General features: G+C 41.8%; 1 protein-coding gene across 1 annotated transcript; it reads right to left on the bottom strand.

Moving 5' to 3' along the window:
• zgc:194930 (uncharacterized protein LOC557813 homolog) lies at positions 1-27,986 on the bottom strand. Its single transcript, XM_063464369.1, has 3 exons — positions 27,799-27,986; positions 8,239-8,291; positions 1-1,910 (listed from the first exon to the last, which is right to left on the bottom strand). Exons 2-3 carry the CDS (start codon positions 8,268-8,270, stop codon positions 1,193-1,195), a joined length of 750 nt encoding a protein of 249 aa, XP_063320439.1. The 5' UTR covers positions 8,271-8,291; positions 27,799-27,986; the 3' UTR covers positions 1-1,192.

The following is a 27,986-nucleotide window of genomic DNA, read 5'->3' as shown; positions in this document are numbered from 1 at the left end:
ATCAGAACAGCTTATTTATTACTTGTGATTAATCAACATTACTTGAGTGTTCTTCCAAAACCAAAGTACTGATAAAGATAGCAATAAGACCTTCGAGAGCTGGATTTGGCTTACATTTGTATGAGATTCAGTGAATAGAGACAGAAGCGTGTACTCTGTTATGGAACTATGGTGAACACTGAGCAGCCATGGGGGCTGCTGGCATTGATATCAATTGTTCACACTAACGTAAAGGTGTCCTTCAACGCTTAAAAAAAACACTCTGCTGCCCAGCCTCAGTTAGGTCATCACTGAGCTGAACTAACGTCACAGGCCGGACGAGAAGCGCAAAGCCTTAAAGTGGAATAAAAATTAAAAGTAAAAAGCCAAGAGGGTGAAGCGATGACCCCTCGAGGTTCACTCAGCAGCAGTTTGACCTTAGCTGATCTTACATTCACATTGACTAGAATAAATGGTCTTATTTATGAAATGTTTTCACACAGTCATAACGTGCATAATAGCGACGATCAGCGAGTGAATAAGCCTTGATTAAAAGACAGCTCCTCATCCTTCATTTACGGAATATTCAGTAGATCAATTTTAGAAAGCAGTAAGATTTTATAAATAACAGCAGAACAAAATATAAGGAACAAAACCATGGGTAAGAAACTAAAGTGATGACCTCTCCTTATCCACGTGCTCGGTTCCTGTACAGGCTATGGCAGGGACTGTGTTTGCAGGGGAAACACTAAGATCCAAACATGATAAAAGCAACATGTGGTGTATCGCTAACTGTGTGTGTGTGTGTGTGTGTGTGTGTGTGTGTGTGTGTGTGTGTGTGCATGGACGAGGCAAAGCAGGGAGCGAGCACATGCAGGCTTATTGGGACTGTGCGGAGTGTTGGGTGCACTGCAGGTCAAACTCAGCGTGCACTCTGACGTCTCTTTGGTTGTGGCTTCATGCAAAACTTGCAGCTTTGGAAATGTAGCCTCCTTCACAAGGCACACATTATCTTCTGTCAGTATAACCACAGCTTAAAAAAAATATCCAAGGGTTCAAAAATATATCTTTGTTGTAAACAGAGTTTCCATTCATTCCCGTGTTCTTAGATATGAGCGTTATTCTCCAGAAGCGTGGGCAACGTCTCATCGTGGTTTTGATGCTCTTTTGAGTCCTCAGAGTTTTTCATGTGGTGGGTGAGCGCATTCGCCCTTCACTCATAGTCCTCTCCTGCCGTGGCGGCCTCCAAAGCAGCGAGAGCCTCTGCCACCATTGAGTCCGTGACGCTCTGCACCTCCTGCTCCTCGTCCTCGCTCTTCGACACCGAGATCCCGCTCTCCATCGTGGAGACGTCGGGAGTCTTTGTCAGCGTGAGCTCGTCCCTCGTGCCCCCCGAGGACAAGCTGGTGTTGCTGGTTTGGATGTCCACTGACAAGACGCTGCCCTCGTCCCCCGTGTCACACAGGTACTCCGGTGTCCCTCCCACACCCTCGTCTATCTCGTCTGCTGAAAGCTCTGTGCTGCTGAGCCGGTGCTCGGAGCTGGTCCACCCGTTACTCGTCGCTTGGCTCCTCTGGATCTCGTAATTCTCTACAATGGGGTACACGGGCACCTGGCTCGGACCTTTTTCCTGCGTCATCCATTGCTGCCCCACCCCTTGTGGCTGGATGATGTAGAGCCCTCCCTCTGTCGGTGGTATACTCCCCTGACGGTGCAGTCTTTGGTTGACATGGTTGTTGTCAACTTCGAGTTTTAGTGTGCTCTCATTGGACTTGCTGTAAGCCATGTTATGAAAGCCATGCTTCTGCTTGGCCTCACCATATAGGTCCCTGTTTGGGGCCCCGCCCGGGCGGCGATGGGGCTGGTAGAGCGAGCTGCCTGTGGAGTCGCTCTTCCTCACGTCCACTGGAGCTGAGGGGTCGTAGACGTAGCTGTGAGAGAGCAAGACCAGAAAAGTCACTGCTAGAGTTACAATGATCATAGACTGCTCAAAAACATAAAGCTAAAACTTTGAAACATGAGGGTAAAGAACATGCTCAGTTAAAGTTTAGGGGTGTCATTGAAACCACTTCACCTGTAAATCACTTTGCAGAGGAAACAAGACAACCCCCAGAAGGGAAGAGCACATCAGTATGTATGACTGCAGGGAGGTTTGCTTTGTCTTAATGCTATGGAGGCTATACAGTCAGGCGCGGAGAGCTGGACATGACCACAGAAGGGCATCAAACCCATCAGCAGGACCAGTGTCTGCTCCTTTGTGTAAACAGGAGCAGGAGGAGCACTGACAGAGCCTTTCTGACCAAACAGACTCCATGAGGGAGGCATGAAGTCCCCTTTAATAGGACGTATGCTCAGATTAGCACGATACAGCTCAACTGGCATCCCCCAACCCAGTCATGCTGGGTTATGCTGCAGGCGGCATCACGTTCGCCATGGCATCTCCAGACTCTTTCACTTCTGTGCTCGGTGTGAACCTGCCGTTGTCTGTGAAGAGCACAGCAACCACACCTACCTGCTGTTCAAAGCCAATCAGTCAGTCGGAAGAAAGTTGGCTTAACAGGAGTGGTGAGGGCAGCACCGTGGCTTGTTTTGTACATGTCAGGGAATTAATAACACAAAGCTAATAAATATGCTAATAATAATTTCACATAAAAAAATCAATAATAATGTATAATATTTTTTCATTTAATTATTAAGGTTAGGAGCACAGGTGAAAGGATGGAAGTACTGCCTAGTCAATCAACCATTTTGAAGCCAGATGAAGGCTGATGGTAAACTTGAACCAGTGTAAATGTACAGTATCTCGCTCTGACATAAAGTGCTGTAGAAGTATTAAATATAAATTTGTACTTAGGAACAGTACTTGCACGCGTGTGCTTCAGTGAGTTACACTTTGGGTTTTAAATTGCTAATGTGACAAAGTAAGTGTTTTAAAGAGGTCACTGTGGGCTACAGACACATGTGAGAGACATCTTTTGTAAACCTTCAACGACTAGATGTAGTGAAAACACACCCCACTGTATTTAAAATGCAAGCTCACATTCAGTGTCATTTTAACTTCTTATTTAAGCACAGATGACTTCTGACTGCTACAAACTGAAGATGAATTTCGAACTTCTAGAAGAGCAACTCGGTTTTAGTCTGCGGATCACCATGGCGACAGACGAAGAGGGCTTTCCGTCAGTCTGACGGGGCTCCTCGGGTCAGATGCGCCGACGACCACATACTGTACACTGACAACGACAAGGGTACTTTATTGTGCAGCCGCTGTACATTTCTAAATGCAATGTGATGTCCGGGGCGTGCATGCTCTCGATGTTTACAGAGGCTGCCTAGAGCCTCAGCAGTTCTGCACTGCTCATGTAAATGTCAGATATATTATGCAGAGAGTTGTAGGAAGGAAATGTGCACAGGCCTGACTGCACTCTTCTTTTGGATTTAAAATGTGAAGTACTCCCTTTTACTTCCAGATGTTGGTTTATGAGAGGCGAACAGTGGAAGACACACAGATGTTTAGTTACTTCTGTTTGACTGTAAGCTTAAAGCTAACCTTAGCATAAAAGAAGTGTTTCTTATACAATTAGCTTCCATTCAAATAACACATCAGGTTGAAAAGTAAAATGAAGACAGTTTTAGGGGAAATAATGTTTGCTTTCTAAGGGTTAGCTCAGGGGGAGGATGCTACTTTAAGGTGTGTCTGTTCAGTACGAAGGTGAAGTCACGAGGCAATTAGCCTAGCTTAGCTTAAAAAGCAAAACCTAAGTTAAACAGTCAATTAGGCCAACTTCAGAGAGCACAGTAAACAAATTCCTCACAAATCAAAGCTGTCGCTTTAAATTAAGTATAAAGTAAATTAAATTTAACTATAATCAAATGGGGTTTTTGCTAATGCTAGATTTTACAAGATGCTAACTGTTAGCTAACTTCTTATATGCAAGGAAATGTATTATTATGAATTTTATTCCAAGTACATACAAATAAAGTCAATTGTTTTAGAAAAAGGTGCTCAATTGGCTCTTTGGGATGAGTGATACTGAGTTAAACAGTGGCATTGTGACAAATCAATTTAACGAGCGTCTGTTTTCAATCAGAATAAGAAAATCGCATTAAAAGTAACACTGACGCATTACATCGCCCTCATGTGTCGCTGCCTCATCTGATGTTTCTGCTGAACCTCTGCCCTCACCTGCTTTGTTATCCCTGCTGTGAAATGACTTTCATTGTGTATATCGCAGCGATACGCGCGGCCAGAGATTCGCTGATGTCGTCCCAATTCCTCAAAGGATGCTAGAGGTCGGCAAAGGTCTGAGACTAATTAAAGCTCATTTACGCTCGGTACAGTAAGTATCCCCTCGCGGACATAACGACAACCTGATACCTCCACTTTGAAGGATGTTCTTACAAGGACACGAGACGAAGTAGTACAAGCAGTACAAGTACAAGACGGCTTGCTCTCACACGCTCACGCACACACCTCGACAGGTATTACAAGTGTTGGCGAGGGCGGGGGGTTTGCGGTGGGGTTGGTGAAACAGTCTGTCAGACATCGCCTGCTGCGAGCAGCTTGTGTTTTTCACGCCCATATTTTCTTCATTTCATGTGTTTTTTCCTCCACCCTGCCAGCCTCCATCTTTCACCTCTCCAGGAGCTCCTGTTCCAAAACAACCTCCTCCTCCTCACGTCTCCTTCAGCGTCACCGTTGTGTAGCTGCAGCTCACTAATCTTCTACAGCTTCGCACTTGACTTCTCCTTCATTTCAGCATCTTCCCTCAAGCTTTTCTCACCTTCCGCCTGCTTCGTCTTAAGTTGTCATGTTCACTTGTCTATGTTTTTTTTTTTTAATCTAACCCTCCTTTGGCTTCACTTTTTACTGTTCAGTATTCAACATGAGCTCGAGAAGTCCTTAGAATTAAGAAGATAACTTTCAAACGTGCAGATCGATTAAATTGCAGCTTTCTGTCTTCCCTCCCAGTACGCAGACACACAAACACAAAGCCACCTGCCTACGCGGTTACAGTCACACACACGTGCGCTCACCCACTGACTTAAGCACCTCTCTCTCACCCTGCATCCTTTCCTTCTGTCTCCCCTCGCAGTGGAAAGCTGAGAAAATGAATGTTTTCCATTTCCTTTGCTTCTGGGCAGCACCGCTGCAGCTTCCCGGCTGCCAAGGTGAAATTTGAGGTGCACTTTCAGAAAAGTGAGAGATGCACAGGGTGTTTTACTACAGAAAAAAATATAATTCATAAAGCTGGACAAAAAGACTTGCGGGGGGGACGACAGGACGCCTATCACCTGAGAGCAAAACTAAATAAATGACACATTGCTCCAACTTTCTGGTTTTGGTCTTTTGCTAGAGTGGACGGACCAAAAAAAATAAGAGGCAACATATTCTTTGCATATATGTTGCTCAAGTTGATTCTTCAGGGCGCTCACTTTAGAGCCGATGGCGATCATTCACAGGCAGTTCAGTGATTAGACACATGTGCACAAGCACAATACTACTTCCCCTCATGTGCTACAGAGATTAAAGCTGATTGCATCTGTTCTGAAATACAATGGTGCAGAGGTGCCTATAGATTTTATGCCAGTGAAACCATTAGAGCTGTGATGAACATCCTAATATTTTCAATGTGAGGCACTTTGTCCTCTTAAGTGGATGAAAACTTCCACCTTGCACTGTGAAGTTCAAAGGAAATACTCCAGCGAAGGGTTCGCAAAGCGTGCATGCCCAAGATACCCCGACCCAAAGATTTCTCCATTCATGCCGACTCCATCTACCACAATAAGTCAGACTTGTTTGTGATTGTTCCTCTTAGATTTGATGCATCGCTCCTACTGCTGATCCAGTAATCTAAAGGCCCAGCCATGCCAGCCCCCCTCCCCAAACCTGTTAATCCCAGAAATGTGACACTCCAGACAATTACAGAGGAATGCGTGCTTGTCACAAGCATTCACATATGTATCTTTTGACATGGGAAAGAAAAAAAAACAGCTGTGTAGTGGGATTATGACTGTGGTATGTGAATAGCTGTGTGCCCGTTCATTAATCTGTAATCAAGGCCTTGTTTCTCTGCTCTATTCTGTCTCCTCGATCGCCTCACAAAGCACGGTGATGTCGAGCCCTGACAACGATGTCGTGTAGGCTTTAATGACTAGGCAGCCCTGCAAAAAATAAATTAAAAAATACAGTAACATGGAGGTGAAGGCTATCGGCATATCGACTCACAGTTTGTACCAAGTACCCACATGGGGCTCGCAAAGCAGACGTATTATAAATGGACCTCTCACTATCTGCATGAAACAGACAAGAAATCATTAAGTGGCCAAGAAGACATTAGAAGTGGCACTGACGAGTGACATTGGGAAATCAACAGTGAGAGGTTGTTATTGAGTAGCTGTTTAGAGGTATATGGAGACCCATTAGAGTGAGTAAAAAATTCTCTTAACATAAAAAGTATACCGTATTTTTCGGACCATAAGGCGCATTAAGCTAACAAAACAGTCAGATAAGTCAAACTTTACTCAACTCATTCTTCTTGCTTCCTTCACTTCCGTACCACTGATTCATTATTGTTGAATTCTCTCGCAGCTGCTCTATTCCCATGTTGTTGCAGTATATTAATGACTAACCTCGTATTGGGGACGAATTATCTCAGTTGTTCTCCTGACTGAAGTTTGGTCTGTTTACAGCATCCTGCCATGCGATTGCATTTGTCCCTAACCATCGGGAACCCTCACGTTAACTTTTGTCGAGTGGCAAAAAGTTAGCGTTCATCCTCCAGCTTAACTGTGTTTATGTTATGCTAACATAGCTGTGTCGCTAGCGATCACGTAGCACATCATTAGATACCAGCTAGTCCAACTTCAGTAACCCTACAAACGTCACTGCTGTTTAGTTTTCTGTCTTCATTTATGTTGGAAGTAATAGTAGATCTATACGTTTAAATTTTTTCAGAAATCTCTCAGTCAGAACATGCTATATCATGTGTAGGTGGAAACTAGCGAGCTAACTTCCTGCTAACTTCTAACTCCGTTAAATTGAATAAATTCTGTTTTCATCGATGCCTGGATGTTAAACTTAATTGTTACACCTGGTAAAGCAGCAACGCTGATCATTTTATTAAAGATGAAATAATTTAGACAGTTTTTAACTCTCAGTGATGCTGCAGTGTTCGTTTAACTTTGGGACCTGAAGCGGACGGAGTTTTGGACCCAGATTACTCCATGAGGCTCCTGACTACGGTAGCCGTAATGCTCCGACAATTTATCAAGCGGTGCGGCTTCGTAGCTTACCAAAGTCGTACTTAAACAGTTTTTGACAGATTTTTGATCGCCGTGTATCACGTAAAATCCGTTCAAGGTCAGTAAACACAACCAGAATTCATACATAAGGCACACCGGATTATAAGGTGCACTGTCGATTTTTGAGAAAATTAAAGGATTTTAAGTGCGCCTTATAGTGCGGAAAATACGGTATATCATATATGTGGGGGTTATTTTCTTAGCTGTTCTGCAAGAAAAGATCAGGCAATCCCTGTTCAGCTAGCGGTTGCACCAAGACAGAGTGAGGAAAAAGTGGGAGACATGTATCTGAGTGAGCATTTTATATAGCTATAAATACAGCTAAAAATCACAGAGCAGGCATGATTAACTTGTAAATAGTGATTTTTTTAAGTGATACTGCAGTTGTGAAACCTGACTTTATAACCCCTGATGAAAACCTTGAACATTTCCAAGAATCAACCCTTTTAATAAACAGAAACAATCAGCTTTAAGATGAAATGCACCCACTGGAAAACCCTGTGCCAACACCAAACTCTGTCTAAAATAACATTTTGGCCTATTCCAAAATCAAAACTCTTCTTTTTACTTTAGTCAAATCATCTTTTTGGGAAGTAAACAAATTCCTACTTGTATAAAAGTCTTTTAGTTTTGTAGCTGCATGACACTACTTATAAACCCTTAGCAAACTCAAGGTGACCCAACAGGTAAATATGGAAGTGGTGTGACATCTTTATATAGTTTTCTTGTAATTCTTTACACACAGCCCTTCCTGGTAGAGCAACCCTTCCTCTTTCTCCTCCCTCCTCTTTTTCTCCGTAACAAGAGTTCTTCAGGGAGTTCTTCCTGATTACTGTGGGGTTTTACTGAGCATCAGTGTTGTGACAATATACAAAAAGGACGATGATTGCGTAAGACGGAGAAGTGGCGCACAAAGAAAAGAACAGAAACACAACAAGAGGAAACACTTCTCACCTTTTAATCATCCGGCAGCATTGGCACCCCATTTGGCCTGCTGTGTCGTGGAGCTGCAGAGAGACATGAACAAAGTTATCAAACTTTAATCGCACAAACACCCTTCAACTAAACTAAGCACGCAAACTCTCAGGTGTCAAAACGTGCACATATCGTTTTCACCGCAAGGAAAGGTTGCAGTTTACTGTACTGGACACACACACACACACGCGCACACACACACTGCTGTGGATCGGACCGTTCACCACCTCTGACATACCGATGGGTTTAGGAACCAGAGCTTTTTCAGGGCTCTCCTGAAGATTTCACCCCATCACTCAAGTTTTTTTGCTCTGCCCTTGCTTTTGGATGCTGTTAGAACATTGGCATGAAAATTCTGTCTGCCTGAAGCGCCGATAGAGATGTTATTGCCATTCATCACTGTTGTGTGAGTGTGTTGTATCTATGTGCAGGATGAGAGTGACCTTTTCTCTCCTGGTGGTATGTTTCTTCAGGCTTTGGCATTTCATTGCCTGGGTAAATAATTAATCACCGAGTCTTGAACGGGCTTGTCTGAACGCGAAGGAGAGAGGCAGAGATCGAGGGAGTTAGAGGACACCCTGTCTCTTTGGCGAGGAAAAGGAAAGGCTGCGTGGCCACCTGAGAAAACAACTTCTCTTCCTAACCTTACCTCTCTGACCTTGCTGCGCTTTATTTTTGGTTCTAGCTGACTCCTTCGATCAGAATAAGCTCCACGAGTGTAATGTGGTGACAGAAATTATAGGGTGACACTGGCGCAGAGACACATTGTCAACAAGGAATTAATTATAGGGGATAATGTCTTTGTCATTGCTGAAGAGAAAATTGTACACCATATCATGATGTTAGGGAGTAGCATAAAAACACTGCTGGACTTCATTTAAACGATCTGTCTGGTGTTATAAATAGCACGCGGCAGGCTGGAGACCTGTCCGGGGTCTACCCCGCCTCCCTATGATAGCTGGGATAGACTCTAGCCCCATCCCGGGACCCTGAATTGGATAAGTGGAAGAGAATGGATGGATGGATGTTGAGCTTGGAAACATCTGAGTAATTTTTCTAAACACAGAAAAAAAAAAGATAAATAATTTAACATGTACAGCAGATGCAGTTCATATAATTGGACTTAGATGGAGGTAAACTTAAATGAGTTGGTGGGATTCACAGCTAAATAAGTTGGAAGTAGGCCTCATTGAAGCAACCACTTGATCCACTTTTACTGCTGTAATGGCAGCAATTCAAGGTTCCTGTTCTCAGCATTACTATATAACATAACATGATTACTCATCACCTCCAGAGATATCATTATTCATTATGTATTCAACGCCAAAACATTCTGCTATTCTTAGAGGAAACTTCCCTGAATGGGAAACCATAAAAGGATTTGGCATGAGGTCACCTGGCTAGGAGTTAGGCCCAGACTGGCAATTGTTTCTGACCTCAAAGTCTATCGTTCAAGGGCAAATGGTGCCCTGGCACCAGCTGTGTCTCCTTTAAGGCTCTTCAAGAGACCCTAAGCCATAACTGTATTGAAATGTTCTCGCATTCTTTTCAACGACTGAGTGGAAGTAGTTATGGAGACCAAAGGTTATTTGCAAACAACGGTTTGCAAATAACTGCAATCTTAATAATGAACGCAGAGACACCGCCAACACTTTGCAATCAGTCTGAGTCGGTCTGCGCCGATGAGCACAACTCATCTGCAACGCGTCTCTTTACAACAGGAGACTCGACTTAGCCGGTTGCCAACTGGTTGTATTCTGGTTGTGGTTTCAGATGCTGACGTCATTATGCTGTTCATTATAGAATCACAGATACCTCCGTGTAACTTTTACTTTCTCTATAAAGATTTTGCTGATCTAAGGCTCTTTTTCTATCATCTTTGCTCAGGTAAATCTAAAGAGCGTGTGGGTGTTTGGGCTTTTAGTGATGGAGAAAAATGGGTGGTGCTGGATTTATAACCAAAGACCAAACCAGAGCATCGCTGTGAAATTAAATGCAGCACAGTAGTTTTAGTTTTACCTCAGTTATCTTGTTTTTATACGTTAAAAGAAAGCTGAAAATAAAATCTGACTAATCACTCAGCACTAGTAGAAGACCAACCTACAACAAGCGTCACACTGGGATCAATTTATTGTTGTGCTGCGGTCATTTTATGACTTGTTGACCATTAGAAACCAGCGCAACTTATGGAACACATGAACGTGCCACCGCTCAGGCAATCTGTACCCATTACTCCTGAGTATTTTTAAGCTGCAGTAAGACCAGGCTTGTATGATGTAAAAGGTCTCAGGTGCTGTGGGACTCGATACATCTTTGTTCATAGTCCTGAAGGAAATGAGCCAAGACCTCAGGTGGACTCTGTTTGGGGTATTGCTTTGAAAAATGCTTGTGGGACCGGCAAATTTGCTTCTCGTGTTGGATCGATTGAAGAAAAGCAAACAAGGGTGTGCTGATTTATATAATGGTACAAGCTGCCGTACAAGCAAGGCTATCACTCCATCACGGCTGGGTCACTCCTTTTTTTCATTCCCCCACCTCGTTTTTTAAGCATGCAAGCCGGCATTATTTGTGGAAAAGCAACAAAGCATGACTTAGCTCTCCCAAGACGTCTAATTATCCTCCTACAGGTCTGCTGCTGTGTGCAAAGACATATAAAGAATCCAGAGCCAGAGGTGGGTGTACACACTGAGCACGCAGGAAAAAAAAAAAACAACAAAAACCTCAGCATGCACACAGAATCAATCTCGGTAGCACGCTCTCGTCTCAGAGCGGTCTCTGTCCTCTTCTCTCACGATTTGAGGTGGGCTTGACTTTAACATGGCTGAAGCCATCTCCTCAGCAGCAATTCATCTACATTTTCATGGGGACCTCTGACACATTCGCAGCTACTTATGAGAAAGCCAAGGGGGTGCAAAACGCTGAGTGCAATTCAGAGCGGCAGAGAGGCCCAGCAGTTCGACAGGCTGCGCTTTAAATAGAGGGCCCTGTTTCACACACTATTGCTCTGGCGAGCACCCGCCCTGCCGAAGTGTCCCTTATCTTCTGGAAGGGGAGTGAGAGAAGAGGTAATTTCCCAGTGGGTTTCAGGAACTATCACATTAATGGAGAGCCGAAGTCACTAGGAGCCGACTTTTACAATTACCAGTCACATTCAGGCAGGTCAATAATCATCTGACAAGCTCCTGCTCTCAACCCTCCGATTGCTCAGGCTGCTGGATGTGCAGCCTTCTCCCTCCTCCTCCTCCTGTTTTCTTGTTGTGCCGTGGCATTTCTTTCCTTGTGCATTATGTATATTCCACATCTCAGAGACTCGCGTCTGCTGATTTCTGCTCTGTATGCCCTCGAGGATGTTTTAATGTGCTGCAGTCTTGCAGGCTGCTGGGACTCTTTGGGGAACATCCTCAAACTCGGGGCCTCCTCTGCCAAATACTGTATCTGTGCAATAAGTAGTACTAAACCCTTTGGCATAATTGACTCTGTCTGAATTGTTAGAAATTCATTATGTCTATGAATAACTTCAGCACATTCTTGGCACCTCGTTTTCACTCCAGATTAAAAACAACAACAACAACAACAAAAAAAAAAAAACACAACAATGTGGGAGCACATGGATTATAAAGTGTTGTGACAGTGGACTAATTAAGGTAATTACTAACTTCAAGTTGACTCACTCCTCTGTGTTTTTCTGCATTAAAAAAAATAAAAGCCACATGTGTTAAAATGAAGATTTCAAACATATTTCAGCAAAAAGATCTTTTTTTTTTTAACTGAACAAACAAGAAGTGTTACCGTCCCATGGCTTTGTGCCGTGTTGGATTCTTGTTTGACATTACCGAGTCTCTGATTACTGTTTTACTTCATGGTTATTCTAATGATGAAGGTGTGGTTTAAACATTCACCTAGTAAGTAAAAAAAGAAAAAGAAATGCCAGACTCAATCCTGGGGGGAGACACAGATCCCTTCGGGGTTGTGTCAGGAGGGACCTGCTGTGGTGACCCCACAGTGACTAAAATGTAAAGTGTTTTATATTTTATATACATGCGTTATATATTTTTCCATTAGCTGTAAACACGTTTGCAGTGATTTTGTTGTTCTATTGACACATGGCGATAAACCAGAACACCTACTTCTGTACAATATAACACATTTACAATTTAAAAATTAATTTCATTAAATACTAGATAGATAGATAGTAATAGGTGAACGACTGTGTTAACTTTACATGTTGATGTTGGTAACCAGCTTCGTGTGACCCCCTGTATGCTAAACTTGCTTTATAGTACCGGGCCTGGAGCTTTTTTTGGTTCCTGGTTGGAGTTTTTGCTGTTTAATAAAAGGGGTTAATTATGGCGTCTTATTTACATTGTGTTTTTTTGTATATTCTGGCCCAACCCTGTACAAACAGAAGGATAATTCAAACAGATAAGCACATTTGAGAAACTGAAACATGTATTTTTTTTTCTTCTTTACCTTTATCAGTCAGGATGTTTATGGTTTTGTTCCCTGACTGTCCAAAAGAGAAGCGTCACATATTATCTACTATATCTGACATTTCCCTACAACAGTGTTTATACACAGAGGGCTAATGGCTTATCGCTAGACAAAATCTGCTTACGCCAAATATTTGAATAAGAACAAGGCAAAGTCTCCAAACAGAGCATTAAACTGCTAATACTGCTGATACTTACTGCATGCTAGGTTTTTGTACAATTGCATAACTTAATTTTGCTTTTTTGATCTGCTGCTCAAAAGATAATATTTTCCATTAAGTGCAATTTTAAATTCACTACAAAGACAAGACAGCACAAGGTCTCAAAAATATTTAGCCCTGCAGTCAATCTCATGACTTTCCCTCTCATGTGTCAAATCATGGGAATTGAAAAAGGTTAGGAAAACCTGAGAGCGTGATGCATCCCACGCTATTTTTATGAGTATTATGTATGAACTTGTGGCCATGGTGAGTCCAAACATTTTTTTATACTCCTATAGTTTGGTGACCTATAATCAAATATCCCACAATTACTCTGGTTTTGAGATGAGTTTTTATGAGAAGCCACACAAAACAAAAACATCCGAATCATTTAAAAAAATACTCAAATTAAGGTTTCAGCTTGGTACAGTAGGTTATGTAAACTACTGAGGAAAGATGTTGAAATAAAGATTCAAACAAACAGTAGAAATTCTGAATATTTCTGTTTATTCTCTCCAGAGGAAACATACACCTGAGGGCCAGGGGCCTGTATATTTTGCTGTGTTTTGGTTTACATCCAGGGAGGACACACCGTCAGGCGGAATGACTAATGGCTGGCTGCCTGGGTCGGAAAAAGCTGTTTTGCATCGGAATGGAGTTGGGTTGCAAATTTGCAAGGCAAAAACTGGTTCTAGGTTGTGTCAGTGCTGACAATGTGATTGTAGTGTTACCTGCCTCGGGCTACTCCTTCTGCTGTTGGTCAGCACAAACGGCTCGCAGTCAGAGGGGAACTAGTCCTGCCGGCCAGAGATGACACAAATGCTTCTTAAAGCGGCAAAGGGCCAATGAGTAACTCAACGGTTACGTCAGAGCTCCGATAACTAAGAGACATTAGCATTAAAGTCCAAGACAACTCCCAAAACCTCGGCTTACAGAAAACGACTAGACAAACACGATTAACAGGGCAGGCTCTTGTATGTTCAGGCTCCTCGGTGTCTAGTTGCCATGCTGTGTTTGCAGAGTAAATAAGCACTGATACGCAGGGAGAAGGGAACAAGTGCAGTGCACATCCGTGAGTTCCCATCACTATTATGTGTTATAAGATCAACCTTTGGTAAAGCAAATCGATTGTTTTTAACGTGGTGCACGTGACAGGCAGTCAGAGAGTTGTTTCGACTGTTTTTCTTTTTTATGCAAAGATTTTGTGTATGTAAAAGTTGTCACTCAAAAAAGAATCGCCCGTCTCTTCTTCTCAACGTTTAAGAAACTTTACGGCATCACTGAGGCCACGCTTTGGCTTCAGGGTCAGCCGAGGGCACTGGATTCATCTGGGAGGTGTGGGAACGACCAGCAACGAACACCAAGTCACTAAAGACAGGAACAGAGGTCAGACTGATGACCCAGCAACTCAAAGATATGCCCTCGTACTACACAAGCAACCGCTACCACAGTCACCTGTTCACACGCCGTGTGTACATGCAAAATGTCTTTAAAAATCTTGAGCTAGAAATGAAAAGTTGTGTTTCATGTTAGATAATGATTCCCTCCCATAAACAACACAAAGGACTGATTTTACGATATAGTTCAGGAGGAGCTATAATCATGATCTCAGTCTTTTTGGCGTTTAAAAAAGGTCAGTGCTAAAGAGCCAATCGCTAACCTGAGTTAAACAGTGGAAAACGCAGCAGGTTATCCACTATTGAGCTCAACAGTTGCTGTTGTAGACTATTTAAGGTTAGAATATTGAAAATTGATTTCAATATTCACATCAATATGACCATGCTGTTTTAAAGCTCCTTGATGTATATAAATATATCTGTGTGGTTATTTACAGAAGAGATTCCTGAAGTGTCAATCTACTACATTTATTTTACAACTGTAGTTTCTAGAAAATTCTTCAAATATTTTATTTTTGTCTTCAAATGAAATAAAACTGTGGTTAGCACTGTGACACCTTCATAGCAAGAAAGTTCCTGGCTTGAATACCAGCATTGGCTGGGGCCTTCCTGTGTGTAATTTGCATGTTCTTCATGCCTTTGTGCCTCTGGGCTTAGTCTCATAGTCCAAAGACATGCATGTTAGGTTAACTAAAATGTTAAAAGGTGACTGGTGGTCAGCTGGCTCCAAAAGCAAGTCAATCCCCACAGACTCGCAGGTTAAAATGCAACAGAAAACATGGCCTAGTAGAAAAGTTAGTTTTCCTCTGTATAGCTTGTTATACCCTTTATTAATATTCATACAACTCATTTGTTTAAATTTAAATATTAAGGCTCATAACTGACTAAGGGCGTGGATGCTTTGGCTCACAAATATGTGCAGCCACCGGCTGTTGTAGCTTTGAGTCATAGAACTATCTGAGATGGACCTCTAAATCTTGCTCTTTTTGTTGTTTTGCACCAATTTTCATGAATTTATTTGAAGAATAATCTGACTTGGTATGCACTAAGAGTCCTTATGCCTTTTTTTTTTTTTTACAGTGAATGTTAGCTAACACTACTAAGCACGTGTCTTTGACTGTACAATCTTGACAAATGTTGTCAGTGTTGGCTTCAAAAGGACCCCCGATGCTTAAAATGCAAGAGCCGAAGTTTCCAAGCAAGAGTTCAAAAAGTAATAGGGTGGCTCTGTTCGTCTTTTCTATACATGTCCAAAACACACGAGCAGCATGAGAAGTACAAGTGATGGAGCTGAGGTACAAGCCCATCTGTAATGAGCCTTTAAACCCTCCACCAGGCTTTACAGTTAGTAACAGACTCATTTCAGAACATCCAAATGACCAATCACGTTCCCCTGGAGACTTTCCAAACTCATAATGAGATTGACGATTCAATCTGTGCATCAAATGACTATCATTCATTCAGATATGTGCCATTGTTGGCTGGCAATAATAGTCCTTTATCTGCTCTCTGTGCCATTCAATAGATTATATATTGCTCCTGTTTTTTATGATAGGGAAGATCGTCGGACAATCACTGAAGGGGAGAGATATTTCAGCCCAGGCAGCTTGGCTGGGCTCCCATTTTTCTCACTTTCTGGGTTTTCTTCAGGGGAAATTGAAACATTTCATCTTGGAGAAACAGGTGCAATAAAGGTGAGATTGCTGTAGAGTGTCCTCTAAATGTGGAATGGATTGAAATCCAGGGGATACCTGAAGAACTGGCAGGCAGAGCCATTTGTGAAGGGTTGCTGGAGGTGGAAAAATCTAATCTGGAAAGATGAGGCTTGAAATAATTCTTCCTACAGAAAGAGTCGGGTTTAAGGTGATTTGACCTGTTCAGAGTTTTGTTTGGAAACGGAAGGTATCGTCTGTGGGTGGAGGAGTTATTTTTATAATAACACAAGATGAGTGGTTGATACAACAACTGAAAAGGTGACTTGTACTCTCTGTATATAGGGCAGCAATACACCAGGTACATTGATTACTCAGGGAAAAACAGCTAATACAATTTGAAACCAGTCAAGTCAGGAGTTAGAGATAAACTCTACATGTCTGTTTTCATTTCAGCATTTATAAAAGAAGTAAATAATTACAAATCAAAAGTTTCAAGGGGCAGAAACACTAATATTACAAAGTTTACAAGCAGATGAGAAATAACATGAATGTTCATTTAACCTATCTGATAACTCATTGCTCACGAGTCGCACAGGCCTAGAGACCAGCTGGCGACCGTTAGGCAGCCATTGACACTGCTTTCTGTCCAGTTGGTGAGCAGTTGCTGGTAGTCCTTAGCTGAAACTGGTTGCACAGAGGTTCAGAGTGCTGCACTGAAAAACTCCTTGTGATCGCTTTGAGCAGATTGCCTGCAGTTTGCATGGAAGATACCAACTTGTCTGCAAACCTTCACCAACTGCTCATCGAGCAGTAGTGAAACCTGTAAGTGCAACACAAGCCAAAAACAGAGGCAGTTTGCCTTCACGAAAAATCATTGGAAACATGTTTGTTTCAAGTGTGTTCAACATTTCCAGTTTGCATAACGGGGAAAACACATTTTAGTGACCAGAGTTTGCCAGCTGGTAGCCAATCCACCGGCAGTCGATCGCTAAGCCTACGTGATGGAGGCATAATAAGTATAACCAAATTCACAACATGTTTTATAATGTTTTAATGAATACTGTAGAATTTGTATGTTGCTAAGATATACAGGAAGCTTATAGCAACTCAGTTACATTTCATTCCAGAATCACCAGAACCTTTTTCTTTAACAAATGAGGATATTTTTTAGAAACAGCTACCAGATCAAATCATTGTTTCCATGTCTTAGTTTTTATTAGAATTGCACTATGCTATACGAGAGGCTCAATAAAATTTTATTTGAATGCCATTTCCATGTTAAAATCATCAGATGTGTTTAATACTATAAGACACAAACTTTAAAAGACATGCAAAGGTGTCACTGTTGCTGAAACCCTACCTCAAAACACAAAAACCTCTCTGAGATAACCTTCCCTGAGTGTCATATATCTGATACCATCAGTTTATAACGTAGGGCTGAAATCCATCCACAAATTGTTTCTGTTTCAATGAGAGTTTAGTTGCTGCTCCAAATATTACACATACCAACACTATAGCCCTAAATACTGGTAGACAAGGGTTGGATACCAGAACAGGGAGCTGGAATAACAATAGGGGTTTGCTAATAGGCAAAGTAAACACCCTGTTTGCTTCTCTGCTGACAGTCTTTGAACAGAAATTCAGAGGTACTGCCTGAGGTGCAGATATGAATATTTCTAAGGAAGGTTTCTAATGAACGCTTCAACAAAGAGGCTGAGTCTTTTACAGACAACATGCTTCTGTTGCTGTGTGAGTCCAGTCATCTGATAGATCTCTGAAAAGTTTGCCTTATGTAACCTGTGTGTCACCATTATAAAGTCATAATTTAATCTTGACACCTGCTCCGGGCTAGTTTGAGTGTTTCTGTGCGTTTAGACTCAGTGAGAAGGGCGATCGTGTTCATGCTGGTGACACTGGTAAGGTGTGGTGATGGGAAAAGTGGGCCAACTGGTCTGACATTCATCTCTCTGACTGTTATTTCAGTTTCTTGTTTATTTTCTCTGTCTGCAGTGGATGTTGTCATTGTGCGCATTTCCATCACTACGATCCACGTCTTGTATGTCAAAAGGCAGACGAGGGGCCGCATGTTTTTCTCCTTTACTTTCACATGTGTAATAAAATGAAACGATTATTTTATTATTTAGTGTATATATAAATATCTCTCTATTTGTACTTCAAAAATGTTGGAAACATTCATCTAAACTCAGAAGACACAAGACAACTGTGATGCTTTAATTCAGGGATGTCATACATGGCAGCTTTTCCTACTGATTAGACCTTCATGGCCAATTATACTACAAAGTAATTAAGTATAGATAATCAATAAAATGACAGAAAAAGTTCCAGTTTCTTCCCTAGAGAAATGTTTTTACACTGGTTCTTTTTAAATTTTTCACCAAACTTTTACCAAATCTGTTTTTACGTTCTCTGATAGCTCACTTGGTTGAGCAGGTGACCCATATGCTGAAAAGCTGCAGGGCATCTGCATGTCATTCCCCTGTGCCCTGTCCTTGGTTTCCTGCCTAATAAAGGCTAAAAAAGCCATTTTATTGGATTTGACTGATGATTTTTTATTTCATGGATCACGAGGACCTTAAACACGGCTTGTACAGTTACAGCTCACACCCTGTTCATTGAGGCAGGCGCTTTAAAATAAAAGGCTGATATGAATCAAGACAGCCGCCCAGGTGTGAGTTGGCCTAAGGGGCCGGGGCATGGGACATATATTCTTAGGTTTTACTTTCAAATATCAACAAAGATATTTGAAAAGAAATGTTTTCACTTCTAAACAAATACAGGGCAACATTTGTTAGGTTTTCATCAGACAAATCGTAACAGCTCGTTTCACATCATCCAATTAAATCTGAGTATACGCATCATGGTTCAGAGGTTGTTCAGCAGAGGAAGTAAACATTTTTCTAACATTTACACGAGAAGTCTACGTGTAAAATCCTCATTTATCATGGAAAAGTTAACCGACAGGTCACCTGAAACTCATGGGTGCTCTTTTTTGCTTTACTACAAAAGTATTATAGTTTCTCAGTCAGTTTCTCGCTGGCAGATCGTGAGTAAGCAGTTAGATTGAGGTCACTGAATGCAGCAAATACATTTTCTGTTCAAAGTAGAAAAAGCCAGAGCTGAGAATTTCTGCTTGTTTTAGATCTCCTTGAAAGCACAGTTGATTTCTACCTAGATTTCTTGATTAACCTATACAAGGATGCTGCATTCAAGAGCGTCTGTGGCCTTCGGCCTTGAGCTGATGTCATCAGATGGTGCCCAACTTTCACTGGGTGTTTTGACCCTTTACTGTGACACCCTCCAGTTGGCGACTCAGCAGTGGTGGCCAAATCACTGCCAACCACCCCCAGGCTTCCAGCACTCCTCCATTTATACCAAACCGACAAGGGCTCTTCCTGCTGCTTCCCCAATCGTGCACATAGCTGTATTTTGCTTATTCCACAAAACTCTGAGTGCAGTGAGCACCGCACTGTGGATGGTGCGGACTGGGAAACCTGTACGAGAAACAGCCATGGTTGCACCTTTCCTCTGTATGAACCTGGAGGAGGATATTTTAAGCTCTGCCTTTCATAGGCTTCACAACCTTCTTCCCATAAAACCATTAGTTGCACAAGGGTGAGCTTCTTAGACAGCTCTGTCCAGACGACTGTGTCAGACTTGTCTGGATGATCTTGTTCCATCTTACCAAGTTAATGATAAGCCAATAAAATTACAGCTCTCTCTGTTGATAGAAGTCAATGTAGCATCTTTCTCTCTCACCTATATGACAGTAATCATTCAAATAAGATGTTCTTTGTTTAATTACACTTTGGATCTCATGTTTACGTGAAAACAACAATGATATATCGGTCACTGTTCCCTCAACTTACAGACATGCCCTGTAATAAACAGAAGCAGCAATACTAAAAGTTTTGTAATTACAAGGTCCAAATATTCTGGATGGTCCAAAATAATCTTGGTTGTGCGCCTGGTTGTGAGACTTGGTCCTATTAGGATTTTGAGTCAATCCAAAGAAAACTGAAACAAATATTAATAATAATAATGAATGTACGTTTATAAGGCTAAATTAAGGAGACAGCTGTCTATGTTTGCGGCTCCTTAACTCTGAAATTTTACAGCTTTTCTCTCTTTTTTGTTTTGTATGTCAAATGCACCGTGTGAAAATGTCACGTTAGGCTAATCTGTGACAGCTGTCGCTAAATCTAGTCACAAATCTCTAAGTTGCACTTTTTTTTTTTTATTGTGCTGGTATTCCGTTCTCAGTTTGGTGATTTGGATGTTTGAGTGTTCAACTCTGAAAATATATACTACGTCAGCTTGTATGCATGAGTGCTGTTCTATTCATTCAGTGAGTGGGTCAGAGTGCCGCAGAGCAGCTGAAACCCACCAAAAATGATACTGCCTGTGGACACTGAATGAATATCTCAGTATTCATATATTTGGGTATAGCTCTAAAGGAAATGTGTGACAGTGTGGCTGTTTTAATCAGTACACACGGGCACAGATAGAGAAGCTCTGCGGACATGCTGATTCAGTGTGGACAGTGTGTCAAAACCAAAACACCAGCAGCCATTTGCTGCAACCGCTCTTCCCGAACATAAAAAGCAAGAGATCTCAGAAGGATCAAGACAGGAGGAGTGCGGTGCTGTCATAAGACTGGACTACTCATGACAACTGTGACTGCAGTGTCACCCTCGCTTTGGCAGTTTGAGCAGGTGTGGGGCAGTGAGATAAAAATGGCCATTTTATCACCTGAACTTTCAAGCTTCAGTCTGTGACATGAGATCATTTCTTTGCTGTAAAGCAGAATAATTCGTTAACTCAAATAGATGAATTTAAAATGTATACACAATATGGGTGCACCTGTTCAACTGCTCGTTAACATAATTATCTTATCAGCAAATCACATGGCAGCAACTCGGTGCATTTAGACAGGTAGACATGGTTGAGACGACCTTATGAAATTCAACCTGAGCATCAGAAAGATAGATCAGAAAGGTTTGAGCTGATCTGAAGGCAACAATAACAAATAACCACTCTTTACATATTAAGACATGCAGAAGAGCATCTCTAAAGGAGGGGCAGCAGAAGACCACACCTGGTGCCACTCCTGTCAGCTAAGAATAGGAAACTAAGACTACAATTCTCTGACGTTTAAAGCATGAATCAAACCTGTCCTGTATCAGCAGTTCAGGCTGCTGCTGGTGTAATGGTGTGGGGGATAGTTCGTTGGCACACCGTGAACTGAGCATCACGGCTTTTATGACCACAGTGTACCCATCTTCTGATGGCTGCTTCCAGCAGGATAACGCTTCATGTCACAAAACTCAGATCATCTCAAACTGGTTTCTTCAACATGACGAAGAGATCACTGTGCTCAAAAGGCTGTGATGGCTTAGAAATGATCTTTAAATAAAAAAATAATATCTATGATATATAATGAACAAGTCATAATGGCACTAAAGCCGAAATAAGAACCACCTTGTGGATTTGGAGCCTTAACCATCCTGTCAGATACCTGTATCACACACATTAGAGTTTTCTTTAAACTGAATTAAACCGGATCAGCGAAGCTGATGGCTTTTATCACACACATATGCGTGCACGCCTTAAAACAAACATATTCCCAAAGCAATACTGAAAACAAAGCAATTATTGACTGGATTTTCTCGTAATCACCAGTGACCGTTGTCACCCTCTGCATTTCCCCGCTGAAAGGAAACTGTAGCCTTCGATAAGGTGGTCAATTTAGGCCTCTTATCTGCCCGGAGGCTTTTAAAATGAAGCTGAAATGTCAATACGCTATTTTAAAGTCGGTGTAGTGACCCATGGCTTTATCCTGCTTTTCATAACTTGCTATATAACGAAGATGAGATAACCTTGCACACCTGATAATGCTTCCCACAGAACTTTTGAGCATTTCATCAGTATTTTCTGCAGCTCGCACAAAGACGGGAAGAACTCTTCAATGTGTGTCACGAGACAGACAGAGTCTCTCCTTCAAAGTGACACTCTGGATTTTGTGTGTTTGACAAGTGAGCTCGGCTAGCTGACGCTGAGGTGGCTGATTTGAATGAGCCAGGTGTGATTAGGTGAGTGTATCCATGGTGAGTTGTCAGGGCAACCCATTTACGTGAAGTCATTCCTCATTAGCGGACAATCTCGGGCATTCTTTTCACGTTAAACTCCACGTACGGCCTGCTGTGTAAACAAGTGCGTGCACGATTACACAACGTGTTAGCGGCGTGTCATTGCAAAATATGAAAATATCTCCTCTAATTTTAGCTGCGAGTGCATGCGTGTGTGTTTGCGCATGTGTAATATGATGTGCTGTGTACAAACATCCTTTTTGTGATGGCCTTGGGCGGCAGTCTGATGAAAACAAGTCCTGTCTCCTCTCTAATACCCAGCAGCCCACACTCATCAATAGCTCTCCCTTCACCTCGCTCTCTCATACTGCGCATAGACCTGCTGCTGTTTTTCCTCCCGTGGATCCTCCTGACCCAGGAGCCCTCCACAGCGCTTTAGCAAGTAAACAAGCCCACGAAGAGCCTGAGAAGAGTGCAGTTTTAAATAACGCACAGCCAGCCAGGCAGAACTGAATATAAAGAAGTTCAGCTAATAAAAAAAGTGGACCAAGGCCTGCAGCTAATATGAAGTGTTTTCATTTTCCCCACGGTGATGTCTTCAGATGTTATTCTTTTATCTGTAAACCACTACAAAACTCAAAGAGATTCAATTTACCATAAAGTCAAGTTTTCATACTTTTTATTTGCTTGGTTAAATCACAATAATCATTTGCCTGCTACCGAGACCGCTGCAGATGAATTTTTTAAATCTGTTTTCATTAAGCGTTTCCCTGTCTCCTGATCTCATTCCATGAATTTACAACAGAAATAAACCTCTCAACTTCAAGAGGGTTTTTACACCTATAGGCCATTTGCTTGAGTCCAAATCAGTTGATGAGTTTCAAGTGAACTAAAAGGCGTCACTGCAAACCACATGAGAACATTCTGTCTGCATACTGGCCAGATGTGTACGAAGTTAGAGCAGGAAGAGTTTATAGTGAAGGAAGGTGCTGTGTTCTGGACTATTGAACAATATGGAGGATGTACTGCAGACATTCTCTGCTACATCCCAAAATGCAAAGCATACCTGGCTGCAGGAAGGTGTTAAGCTCAAACATGTGTACACCTAGTAGTTGGTTTCCGTCACATTCACCCATAAAGAAACCCTTCTGGGGTTCGTTTGGACCCAGACTGCAAAAACCTCCTCCAAAGACTCTCAGCTGTCTCTCTCTACACCCGAGTGCGACTACAGTGTTCACATCTGCATAAACCAACTGCACCACAGTGCACAACAGGAACACTTGAAGTGCTCTTTTTCCTTTTGACTGATTTTTAAGTTGTTTCGTGTAGAAAAGTGAGAATTTCCTGGTGCCCAAGGTGACCCACTGTGGGTCAAACAAAACAAGTTAATGATTAAAAAGCAGGGACTGGCACATGTGGGATTTGTGGAGCTCCTGCTGCTGCTCCGTTCTGGTCCTGTGCCGGTGTTTTTGCCCTCTCCGTTCGCAATCCCCGTTTGGCTCTTTCATTTGCGTTATCATCATTTGCTTTTCACGTGCACGTTATATCTCATATACTTGTGAGCTCATGCAGGCACCCCTTTTAACCACTGATACGGACTTGGATATATTTAAAGTGACCAAACTGTTGATTAATTATTCAGTATAATGAAGTATAATGAATCGTGGTCTTTGCAGCAGCCCGACGTATCATCTTGAAATTAATTAATCAAAGCAAAACAGATGATTTTTCTAATAAATTTAAATGAATGTAAAATGCACACTGGTTCATGTTTTCTTGAGGATTGCTGCCCTTGAACATAAGTCAAATATCTTAATAAAAATAACCCTCTTCTATAAAGAAAATAAAGGCCAGATGCACATCCAGTGACAGGGCGTTCAAAGGAAAGTCAGATTTACACAATAAATGTTAATGATAAACCAAAAACAAACAGACCACAAAGTACACAAACACTGCACTGCCTGCTATGGAACAAAGTTTTGCTGTATAGCTACACTGACAATAAAGTCTTATCTCCTGAAGGCCAGATTTACATCAATGGTTTATTCATCAGAGGGTCACTATCATTAAAGTAAAGGCTTCAGATCATCAGCTAGCAGGTAATAATAGATCAGCACGCTTTTATTCTGACTGTATGGTGGCAGAGCATGACAAACTAGACTTACATAATCCTGATACTCCCAAAATGTTCTTTCACTCAACCTCAATCTTTCCATCAGGCTGGAGATTAATAAATGCTATCTACCTTCTATCTTGCTGGCAAATACACAGGCTAGCATCATGTGAACTTTAAGTTCTGCCAATGATTCGGATGACCCTTAGTGTGAAAACTCTAAGGGCGTTTTCACACCTACAGTTAATTTATTGTGGTCCGAATTGGAAAAGAAAAAACTCCAAGTGAACAAAAACACATTACTACAAATCTTGTGAGGACAGTTAGTTAGCTCATTGGTCAGAAGCACAACAAAAGTAAAAACAGGGAGAAGGCAGTGTGGCCTGGTGGATAACACAGAAAATTTACATTAATTTTACGGCCAGTTGCTAGCCCATACTGACCGTGCATGTACATTTATGTACTCAGAAGGACTTTTTTATTACCTCAGAAGTTAGCACGCTAGCTTCTATCCAAAGACGATATACAAAGTTCTCACTGAGAGATTTCTAAAATCTGCTAATACTTTAGACATGAATAAAGACAGAAAACTCAACAGCAGCAGCTTTGGAGGGTTATTGAGGTTGGGCTAGCTGCCATTTAATTGTGTGCTACTTGGTGGCTAGCTACAGAGCTATTGTTAGGATAATATAAACACATTAGCAGAATAAAGATGGAGGACGAACATTAAATTTGTTCCCCTCAGTAAAAGTCAATTTGAAGGTCCCTGACAACCAGCCACAAATTAAATCATATGGCAGGAAAGAGACGCCAAAATCTGAGCCAACTTTAATCAAAAGAACGGTCGAGATGATCCATCCACAACATGAGGTTAGTCATCGATATGCTACTGCGTGGTCTGGATGACTCACTATGAAAAACTCCAGATCCTAAGCTTCGTATATCCACTCAAAATCTTAGTTAGGCTTAGAGTGATTCTTTTCTGAAGGGTTCAAATATTTGGTGCCTGTCAAATCGCGAGCCGGGCTGTAGTTACATGGTGGGGTTTTAAAACATGATCTTAAAGATGTGTTGCGCATGAACAGGTAAAGTGAAAAAACAGAAAGGCCGAGAACAACCACAGATTATTTTTAGAGACTTGTTTATATTGAATAAAACACGATAAAAGCCTCAATTAATGCAGTAGGAGCCTGGACACAGAAGCACGGTTGACACCTCATCACTTAACAAGTAGGTGGTACCCTGCCACGTGCCAGAATGCAAAGTTGTTTAAATTGTACTTGTACACCTCAGTCCACAGCTTAGTGCGACTACCGTGTTCACACCTGCACATATAAACCACACAGAGGGGGAAGAAAGAACCTGAATATGATTTAAACGGACTAAACTTCACAGGTGTGAAAACACCTAAAGAAAGTGAAAATTTTCACTGAACCTACACAGACTAAATTCCACTATTGCCACCATTAAAAACGTGCTTAGGTCAATCAGAACATGACTAACGCCAGTCTAAGAAACCTAAATCAATGTTTTTTTAAAAATGTACTGATTTCACAATCGGTGGATGTCGGACATGCAGGCCGTCTATGACTCAGCAGCCCTACATTCACTGCCTCGTACTGTATATCAGCCTTTATATGCTGAAGGCTTTTCATGTTGGTTTAAGCCTTTTCCCCTTCTTATTCTGGTCATTTTAGTGCTACACCTCTTTGTTCTGTTATCTTATTGGGCTTTTAGTGATTTCTCTGCTCGTACACGTCAACACATCCAAGTAAAAGAGACACATTACCTGTGCCAGCTATTTTCTACACTGTAATGTAAACAGCAGCACTGAGTTGTTCTTATGCTTGTGTCCTGATCCTGCAGCACAAAGCAAACTAGACCTGGGGCGAATGGTATTTGCATGCACTTTAAATGTCTGGGTTTGTGTAATAAGCTGCCAGTGGGTGGAGTCAGCCACTAAAGGCAAGCAAATGGGCTAATACAAACCACAGTTGAGTGTAAATCACCAGCCAAGGCGCGGTGACTCGCTCCCGCCTCACTCCACCAGTCTCCACGCTAATTTTTAGGGACATAATTTTACTCAACAAAGAAAATACTTTGAAAAGTTAAAGGAGATTTTAGGGGTGGAGGCTCACACACCTGAACATTTTGCACCTTGCTGTAATCGATGGCTTTCTTTATCAACAAATCCGTGGAATAATTTGCACAAAACTGCAAGTTGAAGGAATCTTGAAAGTGACTTAAGAGTTAGTCTTTAAAAAAAAAAAGAAATCACCACCAGGGGGCGACTTGTCTGGTTCTGAGAAACATTTTTGGTTGTCTAGGTGGAAGAAAAATCCCTCGCTTTCCTTTATTTGTGACTTTCATGATGGGTTTATGGTCTCAGTTGTGAGGTTTAGGCCATATTGAATCATTCATGGTCACTTTTAAAGTCAGAAAATGCTCATCGGAAAGCTACTTGTCAGTCACACGCCATTAACCAATGAGCGTGCAGTGTTCCTGAGTTTCACATTCAGACCCATCGTCGCCAAGATGGCGACAACTGGAGGCTTTCCAAGGTGACTTCCATAACCACTGGGTGATGTCACAGCGGGCCCCATCCATCTTTTATACTCTGTATAATAATCTAAAGCCATCACTGACATATAACAGCTGTACACAAGGGCACGGACCCAGAAACAAAGTCTCCACTGACCCTGGGTTCACTGAGCCAGCGTGTTAGATGTGCAAACACAGCCCAAGGCCATGTACACGAGTGTGGGGGGTGGAGGGGTGGGTCACCAAATCGAGACCACTCCTCCTGCTCCTCTACCTGTCTACTCCAACTCAACAAACCTCAATAACAACAGCTTTCAACACTCTCACTCAGTTCACCTGAACATGACCAAAGAGCTCAGGGTGTTATGGAAATTTTTAGCCTGGCTTACATCCACCGAAGCATGCTTTAAATTTGAATTACAAACACTGTAGTTAAACTTCTTACACCCACATGCCAGGAAAAGACAGACAGATAATAAGAACAAGAATAACAACTATTTTTATTATTATAATTATTATAAAGGATTTCAAACAGCTGGCTTGTTGTGAACTTTTTCATAAATGATGAGGGCTACATTGGGAAAATATTTTATAAAACAAATCACATGAGATAGGTATATTTACTTTAGTTGTTTTAGCGCAGTAGGTTAAAGAGTCATACGTGCAGCAGGTGCACTCACACCTCCACTGTCACTGTAAAAACTGCCTCAAGTTGTGGCTATGCTAATCAAAATACTCTAAACCATGTGTGTGTGTGTGTTTTAAACTTTAAAGTTTGTTTTACTGTGGCACAGCACGACTGTAACACACTTACATTTTATTTTATCTGTGCCTGTGTTCTGCCTGCTGCGCTTTCTGATGTGGACACTTGCGCCATATGGCTGACATCACTGCACCGGTCCACCTGTTGACGGTGAATAACCGTCAAACAGCATTTTAATAACATCTCAGCAACACTTTTCAAATTCAGCTTTTTCAAACTCACTGTAAGCAGCAAACGAAGATTAGCAATAAAACAAACACTGTTTCAACCTACCTGTCTTGGTGAGCGAAGGTGTGGCACTTTGCCCCAGGTAATCAAAAATGCACGGATGTCATTTATCTAGCTTCTCTTCCGGTCCTTTTTTTAATGTCACTGAGTGAAAGTTAAAAACTCAGGTGAGAAAATAAAGAGTCCGGACGACATGGTGAGCCACAGCTGCTTTCCTTAGTTTGGTTTGTTGT

This window comes from Pelmatolapia mariae, linkage group LG3_W, assembly GCF_036321145.2.
Source record: "Pelmatolapia mariae isolate MD_Pm_ZW linkage group LG3_W, Pm_UMD_F_2, whole genome shotgun sequence".
Lineage (NCBI taxonomy): Eukaryota > Metazoa > Chordata > Actinopteri > Cichliformes > Cichlidae > Pelmatolapia > Pelmatolapia mariae.
This window is presented reverse-complemented; position numbering and strand designations above follow the sequence as displayed.

What these genes read in the sequence shown, in the direction of transcription:
- zgc:194930 (XM_063464369.1), bottom strand. Translation starts at nt 8,270, where the DNA reads ATGGGGTGCCAATGCTGCCGGATGATTAAAAG. An exon ending in TGCTGCCGGATGATTAAAAG is followed by an intron (nt 1,911 to 8,238) that starts GTGAGAAGTGTT and finishes GCTCTCTCACAG; the next exon opens with CTACGTCTACGACCCCTCAG.